Genomic DNA, 19,139 nt, shown 5'->3' with positions numbered 1-19,139 from the left:
GCAGTCCTGGAAAACATGAATACAGCTATAGGCTGTATCCACATTTTCCAGGCAGCCTTAGGGCTGCATTCAACTTCGGGCACCAGACATCAAATTGTGCACTCTCCAGTTAGGAGGAACCCAAGCATGCTTAAGATTCACTCATGTCTAGTAATTTACGCTTTTTCATATAAAACAGGACAATTCTTAGTTGCAAAAAAATTATTTTCTTGTATTAGAATAATTATTCCAATTAATATAACAAGCATGATAAGTATAAAGCAAGTCACCACAGTGAACAGGACGTCAGGTATCCAATCTTTGCACCACTGCCGCAAAGCTGGTCGGTATCCTCGGTCCTTAGAGACTCTCACTCTCTAGATCAGTCATGTCAAAATCTGGCCCGTGATACCATTATTTTTGGCCCGCCAGGCAATTCAGAGTTTTAATTACATCTGGCCCGCCATGGCTACTATATGAGACTATTGGGGAGGGCTGGCTACTATATAAGAGACTATGGGGAGGGCTGGCTACTACATGAGACTATTGGGGAGGGGTTTAATCATCTCATAGCAATTTATCATGTCATGTATCATAGTGAATGGGGCTGGGAGACACACACCACTGACCGTGTCATGAACAACGCACGCTGCTCTGACAGTGCCAGCACTCACGCTTCAATGATTATCATGGTTGGCCCGTATCTTTATCTAATTTTTAATTTTGGCCCACTGTGTATTTGAGTTTGACACGCGCTTGACAAAGGGGATTGTCCCCGAAACGGATGTAGCTTACCGACGTCATCCATCTATCTAGAGAGTGAGAGTCTCTAAGGACTGAGGATACCGACCAGCATTGCGTCAGCGGTGCAAAGATTGGATACCTGACGTCCTGTTCACTGTGGTGACTTGCTTTATACTTATCATGCTTGTTATATTCATTGGAATAAATATTCTAATACAAAGAAGGTTTGGAAGGATAAGGAACACAAATAATTATTTTGCAACTGAGAGTATTCTGTCCTGTTTTATATGAAAACATTATAATGGACACTAAGTTGGGCATCTTGGTTACAGGACTGAGTCACACAGTGCATGATACCAGTCATGATACCTTTTCAGTAATTGACTCTGCATATAAAGGCTCAGCAGATGAGATCAGTATTTCAGCCATTACAGCACAGTTACCTTTCCAAGCAGACTTTACTTAACACATTCCAAGCCACAATGCGGCCATCGATACTTCCAGCGATGATGAACTTTCCGCAGGGAGACCAGGTCACCGCATTGAGAGGCTGAGGACACGAAAAGATAGTCTTATCAAGCTAAATCCAATGTGCAAATCACAAGCAGCAAACTGTGCACTTCACACAAGGGGATGTAGAAAGAAAAGTAACATAACGTAGTAACATAGTAAATAAGGTTGAAAGATGACAAGAGTCCATCAGGTTCAACCTAGGGAAACCCTACTGTGTTAAAGGGGTTGTCCGGCGATAAAAAATTATTCACAGAATAACACACATTACAAAGTTATACAACTTTGTAATGTATGTTATGTCTGTGAATGGCCCCCTTCCCCGTGTCCCACCACCCCCACCCGTGTACCCGGAAGTGTGGTGCGCTATACATTACCTGTCGCGTGCCGACCACGGTCTCCGATCGTCAGCAGTGACGTCTTCTTCGGGAGCTTGGCGGATCTTCCCGAGTGCCGGCCGCCCTCTGCAGCGTCATCCGAAGCTCAGCCGCGATTGGCTGAGCATAACTGTGCTCAGCCAATCGCGGCTGAGCAGCTGATGACGTGGCCGCGTCATCAGCCGCGATTGGCTGAGCACAGTTATGCTCAGCCAATCGCGGCTGAGCTTCGGATGACGCTGCAGAGGGTGGCCGGCACTCGGGAAGATCCGCCAAGCTCCCGAAGAAGACGTCACTGCTGACGATCGGAGACCGTGGACGACACGATATGCGGTGAGTATAATGCACCACACTTCCGGGTCTAGCGTGGGTGGGGGGAAACACGGGGAAGGGGGCCATTCACAGACATAACATACATTACAAAGTTGTATAACTTTGTAATGTGTGTTATTCTGTGAATAATTTTTTATCGCCGGACAACCCCTTTAATCCAGGGGAAGACAAAATCCCCTATGAGGCAGATAACAATTGCCCCATCACAGGGAGAAAATTCCTTCCCGACTCCAATGCAATGATTGTAAGGCCTCATTCACACGTTCAATAATTTTTCTGGACCGCAAAACCTCCCTGCTGTTTTTACTCTGTGGTCCGTATAAATTCATCAGTATTTGCATCTGTTTCCATAAAATTTAAATAGTACTAGTTTACATAGATTTGATCCGTGTTTTTTATGGACGTCGCAGATGTGACATACGTAAAAAAAAACAGATCCCGTAGACTTCTATTGGTAATGTGTACCAGAATACGAAACGTATCAAAATTAAAACAGACGGTGTGAATAGCCCAATATAAATCAAAGTGCTCTAAGTTGAACCTTGATTACTGATCTGCAATTACAGACAACTTTACTGAATGTGTGAATAAGGCCTAAGGCCATATTTTATTTTATTTAGCTTCCTGAATGGCCAAAATGCCTAACAATATCTTACCACAAGTTAATGACATAACGGCCATCACTCAGCGAACAATGAATGCTCTTGGTGTAATGATGTGTGAGATGACAGAACACAGCCTATCATTATGCTACAGATACCTTAAAGGAATAAATAGCTGCCCTGGAAAATCTATTTTGACTCCATAAGCACCCACAAAGAAAAGATACATTATGGGGGACTGTCAGTTCCAGCACAATATACAATTTCCTATGGTGCTGCCCATGCACCCATGATGGCAAAAACAACCCTCAGCACACTAATTCACCCCACTGCGCCCCTCCTCATGAATATTTTGGCGGTGCTCTTCAATGACAATGAATATTCATGAGAAAGGAGATGTGAGATTGGTGGACTGATGGTAGTATTCCCCCACCCCCGGTGCACGATCAATACGCATAGTAAATTGAATCAAAATTTGCCGAAAACTGTGCAGAGGATCGAGGTATAAAAATGACCTTCATTCTCAGCATCCTGGGTCTTATGGGTACATACCAGCAGGTGAGTCTTGTAACCTGCAGTTAGTTTCCATTTAATACGGAGATTAAGAGCTCAGCTTACAGACTTACCTGAGTGATGAAGTCATCCGATAAGGAGAAACTCATCATCCAAGCATCCCGCTCATAAAACTGAATTGTTTTATCAACTGGAACAGCAAGCAACTGCGGAGATAGTAATGTGAATACTAAGTAGGAAAGCCACTCTACTTACACACTGCGGTAGAATCAACTATGAAGAGATCAATAATGAAATAACAATTTAATATCTCACTACAAAGAGAACATAAAAAGATCTATGGTCATTTTCTGTCAGCTCACCTTCCCATTCTTTGGTTGCCATGATAGGCGGCAAATGGACTTGGCAGTAATAACATCATTGCATTTTGGTAGAAGGGACAGGTTTACTTCACAAACCTTAAAAAAAAAAAAAGTTAAGTCACAATTTCAGAATTTTTTAGCTGTGAAATAATGATATTCCTGTGGCCTCCAAGCCGACCTGTTCTTCAATGTTCCATATTCTTACTGTTCCATCACATCCTGCAGAGGCCTGTAAAAGAAGAACAACATTCTGAAGTCTAGATCTAAACCATTATATAATACACAGTGGAGCAGCTGCATTTAGTCTCCTACTAAAACAGAATCCACTTCTAGCCATAGTAACAAATATGGATGTAACAGTGATATCTTTCAGAAGCAGCGTCTCCCCTGTCCTCAGTTTGGGTGTGGGTTTTGCAGTTCAGTTACACTGAAGTGAATGTAGTGACTGTAATCCCACACTGTAGACAGGGGTGGCGCTGTTTCTGCAAGAAAGTGTCTGTGCTTTTCTCTAATCCTGGATAACCCCTTTAAATTCTCTGGATGGCTAGAAAGGGGCAGAGGCAGCATGACGTCAGCTTCACGAGGGCTGGAAATTAACAGGTCGTACAGTGCTGGTTTAGTGTGCAGAAAAATAACACAACTTACCAAATACTCATCCTTGGGATCAAACGCAACGCTTAACACAGGAGCGCTATGTCCACGCAGAGTCTTCTGTACGCTACTGTCCTCCACCTGCACAACTTTTACAAGGAAATCCCTGCAATGCAAATACAAGGACAGAGATTTCAGAGCAGGGAAGATTTTTCTATATATGAAGCTCTCTGGCTACAGATGATGGATTGAGGATTAATTTTCTTAAAAAAAATAAAAAAAATAAAAAATCTCAACTTATTAAAGGGGTCTTCAGATATATGTTTAAGCCACCTCCATCTTTTTAGGGGTGTAACTCAGCAACCAGCAGTTCCCCTGACTCAGTAACTGCATCCATTCTTCCCCAATGCCGTATTACTTACCCTGAAGAGTCTGCTAAGAAAATCCTGAGCCCCAGTAGAATGATTGGCTGCAGTGAATTCAGGTCATCAGCAGAGTGGGGTCATGTAAAGATGGGTACTGGGGCAAAGTGCTGGACCAGGCCAGGCCAGGCTGCTATTTTACAGGAATACCCCTTCAGGGTACAAACCCACTTGACGTATTTGCTGCGTGAATCAGTCTTAAAAATAAGCAGGCAAAACGCAGGTTGGCTTTATACAATTGTTCTGTGTTAAAATACGCAATTGCGTATTTTTGAAGTGTAAAGCTACATGCGTTTTTCGCACAGGTTGTTAACAACTGATGCTTTGCTAACAACAAGCTTCATGCTTCAAAAATACGCAATTGCGTATTTTAACACAGAACAATTGTATAAAGCCAACCTGCGTTTTGCCTGCTTATTTTTAAGACTGATTCACGCAGCAAATACATCAAGTGGGTTTGTACCCTCAAACTAGTCAGTTTCAGCGTTGTGAATGATATGTATAATCTAATCTCCCGTGTATCGTGTATAATGTAAGAATGGTCGGCCCTTACCCGGAACCAGCTGCAATTTTAGTGCCATCAGAGTTAAAGACCACATGGTTGGCATTGGTGGTGAAGCGTGTCAGAATACCATCCGGGTCACCATCTGGAAACGAATGCATCTGAACTGCATTGTTGGAGGAGGCAGTGACAACTTTTCCATTCTAGTAAAGAATAAAAACAAATATTTTAATGTATAATACTAATATTGTAGAAAGTAACAAGAACCCCTAATTTTTACACTGCTGACTTCTAATGGGGATGGTCATGTCCTGACGCTGTGTCTGTTGTGACAGGAATATTATGGACACCTGCTGCACTGTTCTTCCTGTCACATATGATGGAAACTCCTGGGGTGGGATGACAATTCCACTTCAAGTATGTAATTGTATCGAAAGTGACAGTGAAGGGATCCACTGTGGATTTAGTTGTGAACTCATAGCGTGAAATCTGCTGCGGATCAGTTACACATGAACCCTCCCTTAAAATCTTTATCGGGTTTTAACAAAGGAGGATTTTTTACTCACCGTAAAATCTCTTTCTCGTAGTCTTCATTGGGGGACACAGATACCATGGGTATAGGCTGCTGCCACTAGGAGGCGCTGACACTAAGAGAAACAAAGGAAGTGACTCCTCCTGAGCAGGATATACCCGCCCACAGGCACTGAGCTAAACCAGTTTGTACAAGAGCAGTAGGAGAAGTCAAGAACAGGTAAAGTAGGAATAACACCAAAACGGAGAAAACTACCATACCGAGGAAAAAACCCAAAACAAAATGGGTGGGTGCTGTGTCCCCCAATGAAGACTACGAGAAAGAGATTTTACGGTGAGTAAAAAATCCTCCTTTCTCGTGCGTCTTATTGGGGGACACAGATACCATGGGACGTCCAAAAGCAGTCCATGGGGTGGGAAAGATAACCGCTAGACAAGAGCGTTCAGTGACGAGGAACTGAATAGCACCAACACAACTATCAACTAGGAAGAGAGCAAGGGATGATGCTGAATGTAGTCTAAAAAACCCCTACGGATCCGCCGCAAAGGAAAGAGGGTCTAGTCCCTGGAGCAATGTGCTGCACTGCAGACAGAGTGGGTTGTGGCCTTCCTGTAAGCCAGCGACATGATGTAACATTGAGTCGAACAGAACTAGTAGGCTAGATGTGCAGAAAAAAAGCAGACGCCCAGCCAAGTAGGCGACCACAGGCGGCAGGGACTTACTCTGAGGTAGAACAGAAAAAAGGCAAATACAACCATGACGGGAGAGACTGGAAAGTGTTTTATGGCGCATAGAGGCCTAAGGCGTCAAATAAAGGAGAGAGGACTGAGCGTCTCTCATAGAAGGTGCCACATGAGATGCAGGAGAAGCTGCGTCCCTGACTATGGAGCAGGGAAGAATGGCCAGGCTGAAAGCTCCATGGGCCTAGGAGAACAGTCTTCACTGAGAAGACAAAGATCGAGCACAAGAGAAGTATGGCAATCTAGGAGAAGCCATGGCCTATGACATGAGTAACCCCATCTGAGAAACACATAGATGGTAATATGAAGAATAAAGCTTTCCAAGCGTAATGCAGCCCAGGGAAAGGAAGGAACAGGAGAAGGGAAAACCACGATCAGAATCCTGTGTAAGTTGACCTGGAAGGAGTACAGTAGTACCTGGTACCCCGCAGTGCCCGACAGAAAAGAGGAGCAGAGGAAAGCCGGTAAGCTGGGAAAAATCATCTCCATGGGCTGTTAAAGCCTTAGAAAGGAGGTCGATCATCTAAAACACTCTGCTCCCAGGAGACTAGAGGAGCCCGAGAGCCTGGAGTCCCAGAAGAAAACTGTAGAGGGAGGTCAAGGTAAGGCTGATGGGCACGGGAGTTGTCACATGGCAATGGGCACAGCAGTTAATAGATAGACTAGGGCCCATATGTAGACTAGATCTAGAAATCAACGCCTCAAAATGTGAGAGAGGGAGAGTTGCCGATGGGAATAAAATGGCGGCCTGGGAGGGTGGGCAGGGGGAATATACTCACCAGGTAGGAGCCCATACTCACCATTGTAGTCTTCAGCCGGTGGGTGCCTCACCTTACGCGCCAAGCTTTGGGGGGCGAGGCGGGAAGGGGCTGTGCGGATACAGAGTCCGCAGAAAGGCGACCAGACTGATCTGGGGCCCTGGTGTCACGTTGCCGGCCGGTGGCAACCGAGGGGTGACAGCCCATTTACATTTATGGTCTGTTCCCTGGTCGCATAGTGGGGGGATCAGGGTGAGTTTTAGATAACCCACCGTGCCCAAGAATCCATAGGACCTAGAAGGAAAAAGAAAATCTAACTAACTAAACATAAAGGAAGAAACTGGTCTGGAGAACCCAGACCTGTGTCTGCCTCCTACTGACACTAAGCTAAACTGGTTTAGCTCAGTGCCTGTGGGCGGGTATATTCTGCTCAGGAGGAGTCACTTCCTTTGTTTCTCTTAGTGTCAGCGCCTCCTAGTGGCAGCAGCCTATACCCATGGTATCTGTGTCCCCCAATAAGACGCACGAGAAATAAAAATTCTAAAGGCCTGTCTATAAGATTTCCATGTCTGATCCATATCCGCTCGCTTTAGTGGGAGAGAGCTGAGTTTTCAGGATCTTGAACTTGAAGACTACTAAGAAATAAAAATATACCGCACTCACTTTTAATGCAAAAGAATACGCCTTTTCTGCAACATTGATGGACTTGGGGTCATCATCTTCAATATTTTCCCAGATCCTAATGTCTCCATCACTGCCGCAGGTAACCATACAGCTGAGAAATAAACATATCAAGGTTATTTGCAGCGTCCAATTCTACTACAACGGACCAAGGCCAGATTCACACTGCATACTACAGTCAGTCTCTGCTTGACACCAGCTCTAATATGCAGCCAACATGAGTGTAACTTCTTATCCTGTACATTTATATAGTGACCAAAGCCTCTAAGACTGGGGCTACATGGTAATTCTGTCCCTTAAATGTAAAGAATCCACACCGCAGGAGGGCAGCGAGCACCCAAAAAAGAATCATTGCTGCTGAATAATGGCAGGAAAAACCTGTCAATCATGGGCAGACGGGCGGACATGGCAGCAGGAATGCATCACACCTGGCAGCTCATGACAGGTCAATCCAATGGATCTACACCATGTATCAGCATAAGGGACAGACTGCTGAAAGAAGCCTGTGTGTCCCTATGTTACACTGCACTCAGCGATGACAGGATAACACAGCTGACAAATTCCCTTTACTGGTATAAAAATCTTTACCTTCCAGTGTCATTGAAACAGACATCGGTGTGTCCTTCCAGGTGAGCATATCGCATGGGCTTCTTTGTGGCAGGCATATCCTAAGAGATCAATGCAACATATCAGAATAAAACAAATGAAGTTTATGTCTCTGCCCTCCCCCATCTCCAGCACAGGCGGCCCCTCTATTACATCTCTTGTCTCTGCCCTCCCCCCATCTCCAGCACAGGCGGCCTCTCTATTACACCTCCTGTCTCTGCTCCCACCATGTCCAGACACAGACGGACCTTCCATTACACCTCCTGTCTCTGCCCCCCATCTCCAGACACAGGCGGCCCCTCCATTACACCTCCTGTCTCTGCTCCCACCATCTCCAGACACAGACGGACCTTCCTTTACACCTCCTGTCTCTGCCCCCCATCTCCAGACACAGGCGGACCTTCCTTTACACCTCCTGTCTCTGCCCCCCATCTCCAGACACAGGCGGCCCCTCCATTACACCCCCTGTCTCGGCCCCTCCGTTGCACCCCCTGTCTCGGCCCCTCCATTACACCTCCTGTCTCTGCTCCCACCATCTCCAGACACAGGCAGCCCCTCCGTTACACCCCCTGTCTCGGCCCCTCCGTTACACCCCCTGTCTCGGCCCCTCCGTTACACCCCCTGTCTCGGCCCCTCCGTTACACCCCCTGTCTCGGCCCCTCCGTTACACCCCCTGTCTCGGCCCCTCCGTTACACCCCCTGTCTCGGCCCCTCCGTTACACCCCCTGTCTCGGCCCCTCCGTTACACCCCCTGTCTCGGCCCCTCCGTTACACCCCCTGTCTCGGCCCCTCCGTTACACCCCCTGTCTCGGCCCCTCCGTTACACCCCCTGTCTCGGCCCCTCCGTTACACCCCCTGTCTCGGCCCCTCCGTTACACCCCCTGTCTCGGCCCCTCCGTTACACCCCCTGTCTCGGCCCCTCCGTTACACCCCCTGTCTCGGCCCCTCCGTTACACCCCCTGTCTCGGCCCCTCCGTTACACCCCCTGTCTCGGCCCCTCCGTTACACCCCCTGTCTCGGCCCCTCCGTTACACCCCCTGTCTCGGCCCCTCCGTTACACCCCCTGTCTCGGCCCCTCCGTTACACCCCCTGTCTCGGCCCCTCCGTTACACCCCCTGTCTCGGCCCCTCCGTTACACCCCCTGTCTCGGCCCCTCCGTTACACCCCCTGTCTCGGCCCCTCCGTTACACCCCCTGTCTCGGCCCCTCCGTTACACCCCCTGCCTCGGCCCCTCCGTTACACCCCCTGCCTCGGCCCCTCCGTTACACCCCCTGCCTCGGCCCCTCCGTTACACCCCCTGCCTCGGCCCCTCCGTTACACCCCCTGCCTCGGCCCCTCCGTTACACACCCTGCCTCGGCCCCTCCGTTACACCCCCTGCCTCGGCCCCTCCGTTACACCTCCTGTCTCGGCCCCTCCGTTACACCTCCTGTCTCGGCCCCTCCATTACACCTCCTGTCTCTGTCCGCACCATCTCCATAAATTTATCATAACTAATACCTATAGGAACAGACCGGCCGTCGCCTCACACATCTCCTCTCAGCGTTGCATACAGTCTCTATGGCATGGCATCCATGTTGATCAGGTTTTGCACAGTTATGATGTGTTTTATTTCTATATTATATGTAAAACTATCACAAAGATGGAAATTTATGTACATAACACAATATAACAGTATGTGTTCTCCTCACAAAAACCCACTGTGTGACATGAAGCAGCTCTGACACACATAACACCCGGACTGAGGGAGAACCGGGCGCCGGTGCTGGTAAGATGCCACATAACACATACAGATGACATAATTCACACAATAGTAGTAAATAAGCCATAAAACGGCTCCACAGAACACGTACCGGGCGGCTGCGGCTTCTCTCTCCGCGTTTTCAACTTTCGCGGGTGAATTTGCAGCTGTTGGCGGGAACCTGTGTGACAGGGAGGCGGAACCGGAAATGCGTTCCACGAAGCAGCTAGAGGAAGCGTTCCAACCCTCGCTTTCAGAAAGCACGTCTTATGTATGAATACAGTTGTTTTTGATTAGGGACTTTTATTGTAGTCGCTTTTTTCAGGTAATAGTCTCGGATTTTGTATGACTGCTCTTCCTTATTTAACGCCAACGATGGTGACTAAATATGTAGTAATTGTTATTTCCTAGTGGACCAAAGGACCTTTCATGGCGTCATGCCCATGTGACCAGCCTCTTGTGTGGGCGGAGCTATGGGCAGTCAGCTGTGTCTGTTATGTGATGTTCTGCAGGGACAGGGGCTGTACTGTTATGTGATGTTCTGCAGGGACAGGGGCTGTATTGTTATGTGATGTTCTGCAGGGGGTCTGTGGCTGTACTGTTATGTGATGTTCTGCAGGGACAGGGGCTGTACTGTTATGTGATGTTCTGCAGGGACAGGGGCTGTACTGTTATGTGATGTTCTGCAGGGACAGGGGCTGTACTGTTATGTGATGTTCTGCAGGGACAGGGGCTATACTATTATGTGATGTTCTGCAGGGACAGGGGCTGTACTGTTATGTGATGTTCTGCAGGGACAGGGGCTGTACTGTTATGTGATGTTCTGCAAGGGGTCTGTGGCTGTACTGTTTTGTGACGTATACCAGGGTCCACTTACTGGGGTCTTTTTTCAGGTGAACAGTACAACTTTTCACTACTTACATACAAAATTGATGCTTATTAGTGGGAAAATTGTAAATTTTTTCTCTTTCCCCGGCCCTTTGAAATTAGGTACAAAGGGGGTGACTGCCCCAGTAGTATATAGCCCCTTGTTGCTCCCCCAGTAGTATATAGCCCCATTGTGTGCTCCCCCACTAGTATATAGACCCCTTTGTGCTCTGCAGTAGTATATAGCTCCCCTGTGTGCTCCCCCTCCCATATAGCCCCCCTGTACGCTCCCCCAGTAGTATATAGATCTCAGCTTTGTGCTTCCCAGTAGTATATAGATCCCCTGTGTGCTCCCCCTCCCATATAGCCCCCCTGTACGCTCCCCCAGTAGTATATAAATCTCAGCTTTGTGCTCCCCAGTAGTATATAGATCCCCTGTGTGCTCCCCCTCCCATATAGCCCCCCTGTGCACTCCCACAGTAGTATATAGATCTCCGCTTTGTGCTCCCCAGTAGTATATAGATCCCCTGTGTGCTTTCCCTTCCTATATAGCCCCCCGTGTGCTCCCCCAGTAGTATATAGACCCCTGCTTTGTGCTTCCCAGTAGTATATAGCTCCCCCTCCCATATAGCATATAATATAAAAAAAAACACATACTCACCTGGGTCCAGGCGTCTCCTCTTCTCTTCCCCTCTTGTGGCCACACTGCAACGGTCACAAGAGGCCACTCCCCCCTTGTCCTGGCACAGCACCAGAGACAGAGAGCAGCCATTGGCTCCCTCTCTGTCAGTGCTGCAGGGTAACTATGAGCGCTCGTTACGAGCAGTGGGCAGAAGGGGGCTATATACTACTGGAGGAGCGCACAGGGGGACTGTATACTACTGGGGGGACACACAGGGGTCTATATACTGCTGCAAAACCACAGTATAAACCTGGCCTAATCCATGTATTTTCTTTTATAAGTTCTCAGTATAGTAAGTTTTCAGCTTGGTCTATTTTATCTTATCACTGGTCTGTTATGTTTTTATGCCCCCTCCCATGTACTATTTATTAGTCATACTTACCTAATTTCTCTCTTGTCCTCAGGGTGATATGTATCAAGAAGGTTTACGTCTATGTCTACATCCCTGCGTCCAGTGGCTGCAATGTCTGGAATATTTACCGCACCGCCTTCTCTTGTTTCTGCGCTCTGACTACATCTACTGCTTCTTAGTCACTGACTATGATTTTTTGGCTCAGAATAAATCTAATTGCAAGGAAGTCTGCTTTTGAGTGTTCCATTTACTATTGGTACTATGTCTACTACTATGTTACTATTGGTACTATGTCTACTACTATGTTACTATTGGTACTATGTCTACCCCTAACTTTGATCTTTTGTAGTCCTATGTATATACCAGGTGGATAGATGGATGACGTGGAGCTGGCTGAGGAGAAAGAGCTGGGTGTCGGGACAATAATAATATTTATATAGCACCAACAGATTCTGCAGCACTTTACAATTCTGGGGTACAAACATAGACAAAAATCTGAGATTACAGAGATCTACATATAATTATCCATACATGGGGAGTGAGGGCCTGATCCCAAGAGCTTACACACTATTAGGAGGGGGTTTGAGACAAAGGTTCACACCCCAGTCTTTGCTCCTTGCAAATAGTATCCTAATTTCCCTGGTTGGGACTCCAAATAATATATGTATAGAGCGCCCCCTGGTGGGAATTAGTTTAATTAAAGAACCAATCAGAAGATTTGTGCTGACAACCCCCCAGGGATGCTGCACAAACCTGGCAGACGGGTCTCCTATCATGTCAGGGGCTGCTGGCTCCAGATGCTTCATGCAGGCCCGGATTGGTAATCTGGCAAAACGGGCAAATGCCCGCTGGGCTGCCAGTATTACCAATCCGGGGGCCGCCGTTCCTGGCCCCCATGTGCACCGGCCCTCAGCAGTGGCTGCAAGAATAGCGCAGCCGGCCGCTGCGCTATTCATTCAGCCTCTGCAGAGGGCCGGTGTCCTGGCCCTTTAACTGTGAGCGTTCAAGATGAACGCTCACAGTCTGCAGCGGCCGCACTCTGCCTCTGACAGAGCCAGGGAGCCATTGGCCCCCGGCCCTGCCAGTCACTCCTGTGGCCGGCCAGTCTTCCTAGCTGGAAGGTGTCAGGGCCGGCCCGGGGCTGCAGACGTGCCACGCGCAGGCACGTCTGCAGGCACCTCTAACAGGACCCCAGCGGCTGACGTCACTTCCCTGACGCGCCGCTGAGGACCTGTGAGAAGAGACGCCGCCGACGCGCTGCAGCAGCAGGGAGAAGAGGCTGCAGACTGAACATCCGGGACCGGGAGGAAGAAGCTGCCGAGAGCGAGGTGACAGGTGAGAATGTGTGTTTTTTTTTTTTTTTAAACCCCTTAACATGTGGCCATGGTGGGGGGGAGGCACAGGGGGGGGGGGGGCTATTCTATATTGGGGGGGATGCACAGGGGGGGGTATTCTATGTTGGGGGGGAGGCACAGGGGGAGGCTATTCTATATTGGGGGGAGGCACAGGGGGGCTATTCTATATGGGGGATGCACGGGAGGGCTATTCTATATGGGGGGATGCACGGGAGGGCTATTCTATATGGGGGGATGCACAGGAGGGCTATTCTATATGGGAGGATGCACAGGGGGGCTATTCTATATTGGGGGGGGGCTATTCTATATTGGGGGGGATGCACAGGGGGGGGCTATTCTATGTTGGGGGGGAGGCACAGGGGGAGGCTATTCTATATTGGGGGGAGGCACAGGGGGGCTATTCTATATTGGGGGGATGCACAGGGGGGGGCTATTCTATGTTGGGGGGGAGGCACAGGGGGAGGCTATTCTATATTGGGGGCATGCACAGGGGGGCTATTCTATATTGGGGGGATGCACGGGGGGCTATTCTATATTGGGGGGATGCACAGGGGGCTATTCTATATTGGGGGGATGCACGGGGGGCTATTCTATATTGGGGGGATGCACGGGGGGGCTATTCTATATGGGGGATGCACGGGGGGCTATTCTATATGGGGGATGCACGGGGGGCTATTCTATATTGGGGGATGCACGGGGGGGCTATTCTATATGGGGGATACACGGGGGCTATTCTATATTGGGGGATGCACGGGGGGGCTATTCTATATGGGGGATACACGGGGGCTATTGTATATGGGAGGATGCATGGGGGGCTATTCTATATGGGGGGATGCACAGGGGGGCTATTCTATATGGGGGGATGCACAGGGGGGCTATTCTATATGGGGGGATGCACAGGGGGACTACTCTATATGGGGGGATGCTCAGGGGGCTATTCTATATGGGGGGATGTTCAGGGGGGCTAATCTATATTGGGGGATGCAGGGGGGCTATTCTATATTGGGGGATGCATGGGGGGGCTATTCTATATGGGGGGGATGTACAGCAGGGGGGCTATTCTATATGGAGAGATGGGCAGCGGGGGAGGGGAGGCTATTATATATGGAGGGATGTATAGATGAGGATGTATAGAGGAAGATGTTGCTGGAGCAAGAAGCCTAAAATGTCTGTCTGGCAGATCCCGTGGAGAGGAGTCATGGCCAGAGAAGCCTTCATGATGGCCGGAGCCAGATGGAGAAGAAAAGGAAAAGTGGACGTCTCTTCATGCAGAGAAGACGCCTACTGTGAGTTACAGGATGTAATTGCACTATAATCACCTATAAGGTGTGCAGAACCTTTACACAGCTGGGATGTACATCTGTATCAGGGTGTCAAATTCAGGCCCTCCAGGTGTTGCAAAACTACAATTCCCATCATGCTTTAGCTGTCCAGTCATGATGGGATTTGTAGTTTTGTAACAGCTGGAGGTCCGGAGTGTCACTGCTTTGGGAGAATATTGGTCTTTATATAGTGGCTGTTATTTGGTGCCAGTATAGTGGTATCCAGTCACCGTATGCTGAGGGTAGTGGGCATGGTGTGATGGTTTAGTGGTATTATCCAGTCACCGTATGCTGAGGGTAGTGGGCATGGTGTGATGGTATTACTCGTCCTGTGTATTCTGGTATTATTGGTAATACTAGTGTTTTATATAGTGGATTATATTCAGTCACAGTGTAGCGGTATTAGTCACTATGTGGTGGTATTGGCCGTGCTCATGGTGTGGTGATATTATTTGTTACTTATATACTGGTAGTATAGGAAATATTGGTGGGTTTGCTTAGTGACAGTATGGCAGTAACGTGTACAGTATGGTGATAGTATTTGCTTACTGGTGTTATTAACTATGACTATTATCATGCACAGAAAGTTCTAGATAGATAGATAGGGAGGGAGATAGATAGATAGATAGATAGATAGATAGATAGATAGATAGATAGATAGATATGAGATAGATAGATAGATAGATAGATAGATAGATAGATATTGGTGAGATAGATAATAGATAGATAGATAGATAGATAGATAGATAGATAGATAGATAGGAGATAGATAGATAGGAGATAGGGAGGGAGATAGATAGATAGAGATAGGAGATAGATAGATAGATAGATAGATAGATAGATAGATAGATAGATAGATCGGAGATAGATAGATAGATAGATAGATAGATAGATAGATCGGAGATAGATAGATAGAAAGATAGATAGATAGATCGGAGATAGATAGATAGATAGATAGGAGATAGATAGATAGATAGGAGATAGATAGGAGATAGATAGGAGATAGATAGATAGATAGATAGATAGATAGATAGATAGATAGATAGATCGGAGATAAATAGCTAGATATCCAGTAGGAAATATCTATCTACCAGCTTATTATGTAGCTTTGATTACACATGAGATCACAACCAGACACATTTTAATAATTAAAACCTTACTACTTTTACCGCCATTATATGGAGTGCAGACATAGTCAGGATAAAAGGGATTAAAAAAAATATAGTAACTTTTGTCCAAAAACAGCACCACCCCTGTCTTCAGGTTATGTGAGGTATTACAACTTGGCTCTATTCACTTCAATGGAACTGAGCTGCAATACCTCACACAAACTGAAGAAGAGTGTGGCGCTGTTTCTGGAAGAAGGTGGCCATGTTTTTCTCCTTTAAAGGGAATCTGTGAGGTCCATACCAGGTCTAGGGCTGTAGATCTCAGCAGACAGATGTGAGGGAGATATCACTGACAGAACCTTTAATCCAGTGTAAACTTTTATAATTGTCCTTTTCATTACCAACTAAAGTTTCACAACAGCAGCCGCAGCAGCAGCACCCTATACGTCCATCAGTCAGGGCAGGAAGGGACGGGGGCAGAAGGTTGCTGTTTCTCCACATATGTGACACTTCAGCTGGTAATGGAAAGAATGATTATAAAGGTTTACACTGGACTAAAGGTCCAGTCCCTGACCTGTACGCTGGGATCTACAGCTGTGCACCTGGTATAGACCCCACAGGTTCCCTTTAAGGGCACGTTCATACCTAATCCAATGCAGATTTGATGCTTCTGATTTAATCAGTTGAAATAAACACATAAATATGCCGCATTAAATCCACAGCAGATCATGTTATAGCATTATTTTTAGGTGCTGATGGTGGAGTTCACATGTTTAAAGGGAACCAATCAGCCCGTTTGAGCTGATATGGTTCCCTTGAGCATTGTATAAAGCACCTGGAGCGGCCCCGGCACGTACCGCCCACGGCCGCAGCAGGAGCTTTATAACGCAGAAAATGACTTTTATTCCCGGCTTGTGACTAGATACAAGCGGGGAAGTAGTCATGGTGGTCGGCTCCCCGCTCGTATCTAGTCACTGCCCTCTGTCTGTGCGTTACTGGCCTCTCTGCCTGTCAATCATCCCGCCGAGCGCGCTGACAGGCAGAGCGCAGTGACTAGATACGAGCGAGGAGCCACCCACCATGACTACTTCCCCGCTTGTATCTAGTCACAAGCCTGTGAATAAAAGTCATTTTCTCCGTTATAAAGCTCCTGCTGCAGCCATGGTCGGTACGTGCCGGGGCCGCTCCAGGTGCTTTATACAATGCTCAAGGGAACCATATCAGCTCAAACGGGCTGATTGGTTCCCTTTAAGGGAGTAGTGGGGGACATGGCTAAATGAAGCAGAATTGATATACCATGATATGGTATGTGGGCTGCTGGGGTTTGATTGCCAGGGCTGATTTTAAGTCCCAGTCCGGCCCTGGCTTCATGTCCTGGTAAAATGCTGTTTAATTCCATGAGCGAAGCAGAGCCGGGAACTTGTCTTCTGGGCGCGCGTGCGCCAGAAACCCGTAGACATACCTATATGAGAAATGGTTGATGTGTCCATGATCTTATGGGTCCACAATAAAAGTTTCCTGATTCACTTGCACACGCTGGTCCTAGTGTCGTGTTGAAGTATCTGAGCACTGGCTGGAGTGTTGGACCATGTGGGGCAGACGAGGAGAGACCGTGGTGAGCTGGCCTTCACTTTACTGCACACACAGTGTTCACACATTAGCGCTATGTTCACACATGTTGGAGTTTTATTGCAGTACTGCAGCGTATTCACAAAAATGATGCAGTAACACAATTAAATGATGCTAAACGGCAGAGTGGATCAGAGCCGGTACTGCCAATCCCACCTGGAGAAAAAATGAGGCATAAAGAGTATATCCCATGTAAGATAACAACAGATAAAGTACTTATTGTGGGGCTCAACCTCAAAGATAAAAGATGCTTGATCATAATATGTGCGGAGATGAAAAGATAAAAGTTTTTAATAAATTTAAAAAGTTCTTTAGTTTATTCCAATATCAGCGTTACAGGTAGAGAATACAGCGTGCTATGTGGTGTTACAGGTAGAGAATACAGCGTGCTATGTGGTGTTACAGGTAGAGAATACAGCGTGCTGTGTGGTGTTACAGGTAGAGAATACAGCGTGCTATGTGGTGTTACAGGTAGAGAATACAGCGTGCTGTGTGGTGTTACAGGTAGAGAATACATTGTGCTGTGTGGTGTTACAGGTAGAGAATACAGCGCTGTGTGGTGTTACAGGTAGAGAATACAGCGTGCTGTGTGGTGTTACAGGTAGAGAATACAGTGTACTGTGTGGTGTTACAGGTAGAGAATACATTTCTGTGTGGTGTTACAGGTAGAGAATACAGTGTGCTGTGTGGTGTTACAGGTAGAGAATACAGCGCTGTGTGGTGTTACAGGTAGAGAATAAAGCGCTGTGTGGTGTTACAGGTAGAGAATACAGTGTGCTGTGTGGTGTTACAGGTAGAGAATACAGCGTGCTGTGTGGTGTTACAGGTAGAGAATACAGTGCTATGTGGTGTTACAGGTAGAGAATACAGTGTGCTGTGTGGTGTTACAGGTAGAGAATACAGCGTGCTGTGTGGTGTTACAGGTAGAGAATACATTTCTGTGTGGTGTTACAGGTAGAGAATACAGTGTGCTGTGTGGTGTTACAGGTAGAGAATACAGCGCTGTGTGGTGTTACAGGTAGAGAATAAAGCGCTGTGTGGTGTTACAGGTAGAGAATACAGTGTGCTGTGTGGTGTTACAGGTAGAGAATACAGCGTGCTGTGTGGTGTTACAGGTAGAGAATACAGTGCTATGTGGTGTTACAGGTAGAGAATACAGTGTGCTGTGTGGTGTTACAGGTAGAGAATACAGTGTGCTGTGTGGTGTTACAGGTAGAGAATACAGCGTGCTGTGTGGTGTTACAGGTAGAGAATACAGTGTGCTGTGTGGTGTTACAGGTAGAGAATACAGCGTGCTGTGTGGTGTTACAGGTAGAGAATACAGTGCTATGTGGTGTTACAGGTAGAGAATACAGCGTGCTGTGTGGTGTTACAGGTAGAGAATACAGTGTGCTGTGTGGTGTTACAGGTAGAGAATACAGCGTGCTGTGTGGTGTTACAGGTAGAGAATACAGTGCTATGTGGTGTTACAGGTAGAGAATACAGCGCTGTGTGGTGTTACAGGTAGAGAATACAGCGTGCTGTGTGGTGTTACAGATAGAGACTACAGTGCTGTGTGGTGTTACAGGTAGAGAATACAGTGCTGTGTGGTGTTACAGGTAGAGAATACAGCGTGCTGTGTGGTGTTACAGGTAAAGAATACAGCGTGCTGTGTGGTGTTACAGGTAGAGAATACATTGTGCTGTGTGGTGTTACAGGTAGAGAATACATTTCGGTGTGGTGTTACAGGTAGAGAATACAGCGTGCTGTGTGGTGCTACAGGTAGAGAATACAGCACTGTGTGGTGTTACAGGTAGAGAATACAGCGTGCTGTGTGGTGTTACAGCTAGAGA

General features: G+C 47.4%; 1 protein-coding gene across 3 annotated transcripts in view; it reads right to left on the bottom strand.

Moving 5' to 3' along the window:
* WDHD1 (WD repeat and HMG-box DNA binding protein 1) overlaps nt 1-19,139 on the bottom strand; it is a 56,542-nt gene that overhangs the window by 27,578 nt on the left and 9,825 nt on the right. Inside the window, exons 1-9 of one of the 3 annotated variants that reach the window (XM_069950612.1) lie at nt 10,104-10,207; nt 8,235-8,314; nt 7,629-7,740; nt 4,987-5,138; nt 4,066-4,177; nt 3,599-3,649; nt 3,421-3,516; nt 3,172-3,264; nt 1,167-1,273 (exon numbers count right to left, since the gene is read on the bottom strand). In XM_069950612.1, coding sequence (XP_069806713.1) covers nt 1,167-1,273; nt 3,172-3,264; nt 3,421-3,516; nt 3,599-3,649; nt 4,066-4,177; nt 4,987-5,138; nt 7,629-7,740; nt 8,235-8,311 — 800 coding nt within the window. In that variant the 5' untranslated portion in view covers nt 8,312-8,314; nt 10,104-10,207. Of the gene's footprint in view, nt 1-1,166; nt 1,274-3,171; nt 3,265-3,420; nt 3,517-3,598; nt 3,650-4,065; nt 4,178-4,986; nt 5,139-7,628; nt 7,741-8,234; nt 8,315-9,750; nt 9,869-10,103; nt 10,208-19,139 lie in introns of those variants that run through there. The other 2 variants (XM_069950613.1, XM_069950614.1) reach the window with 2 other exon arrangements.

This window comes from Dendropsophus ebraccatus, chromosome 13 (genome assembly GCF_027789765.1).
Source record: "Dendropsophus ebraccatus isolate aDenEbr1 chromosome 13, aDenEbr1.pat, whole genome shotgun sequence".
In the NCBI taxonomy this organism is placed as follows: Eukaryota; Metazoa; Chordata; class Amphibia; order Anura; family Hylidae; genus Dendropsophus; species Dendropsophus ebraccatus.
The sequence above is the reverse complement of the archived record's forward strand: the minus strand, read 5'-3'. Positions and strand labels throughout refer to the sequence as shown.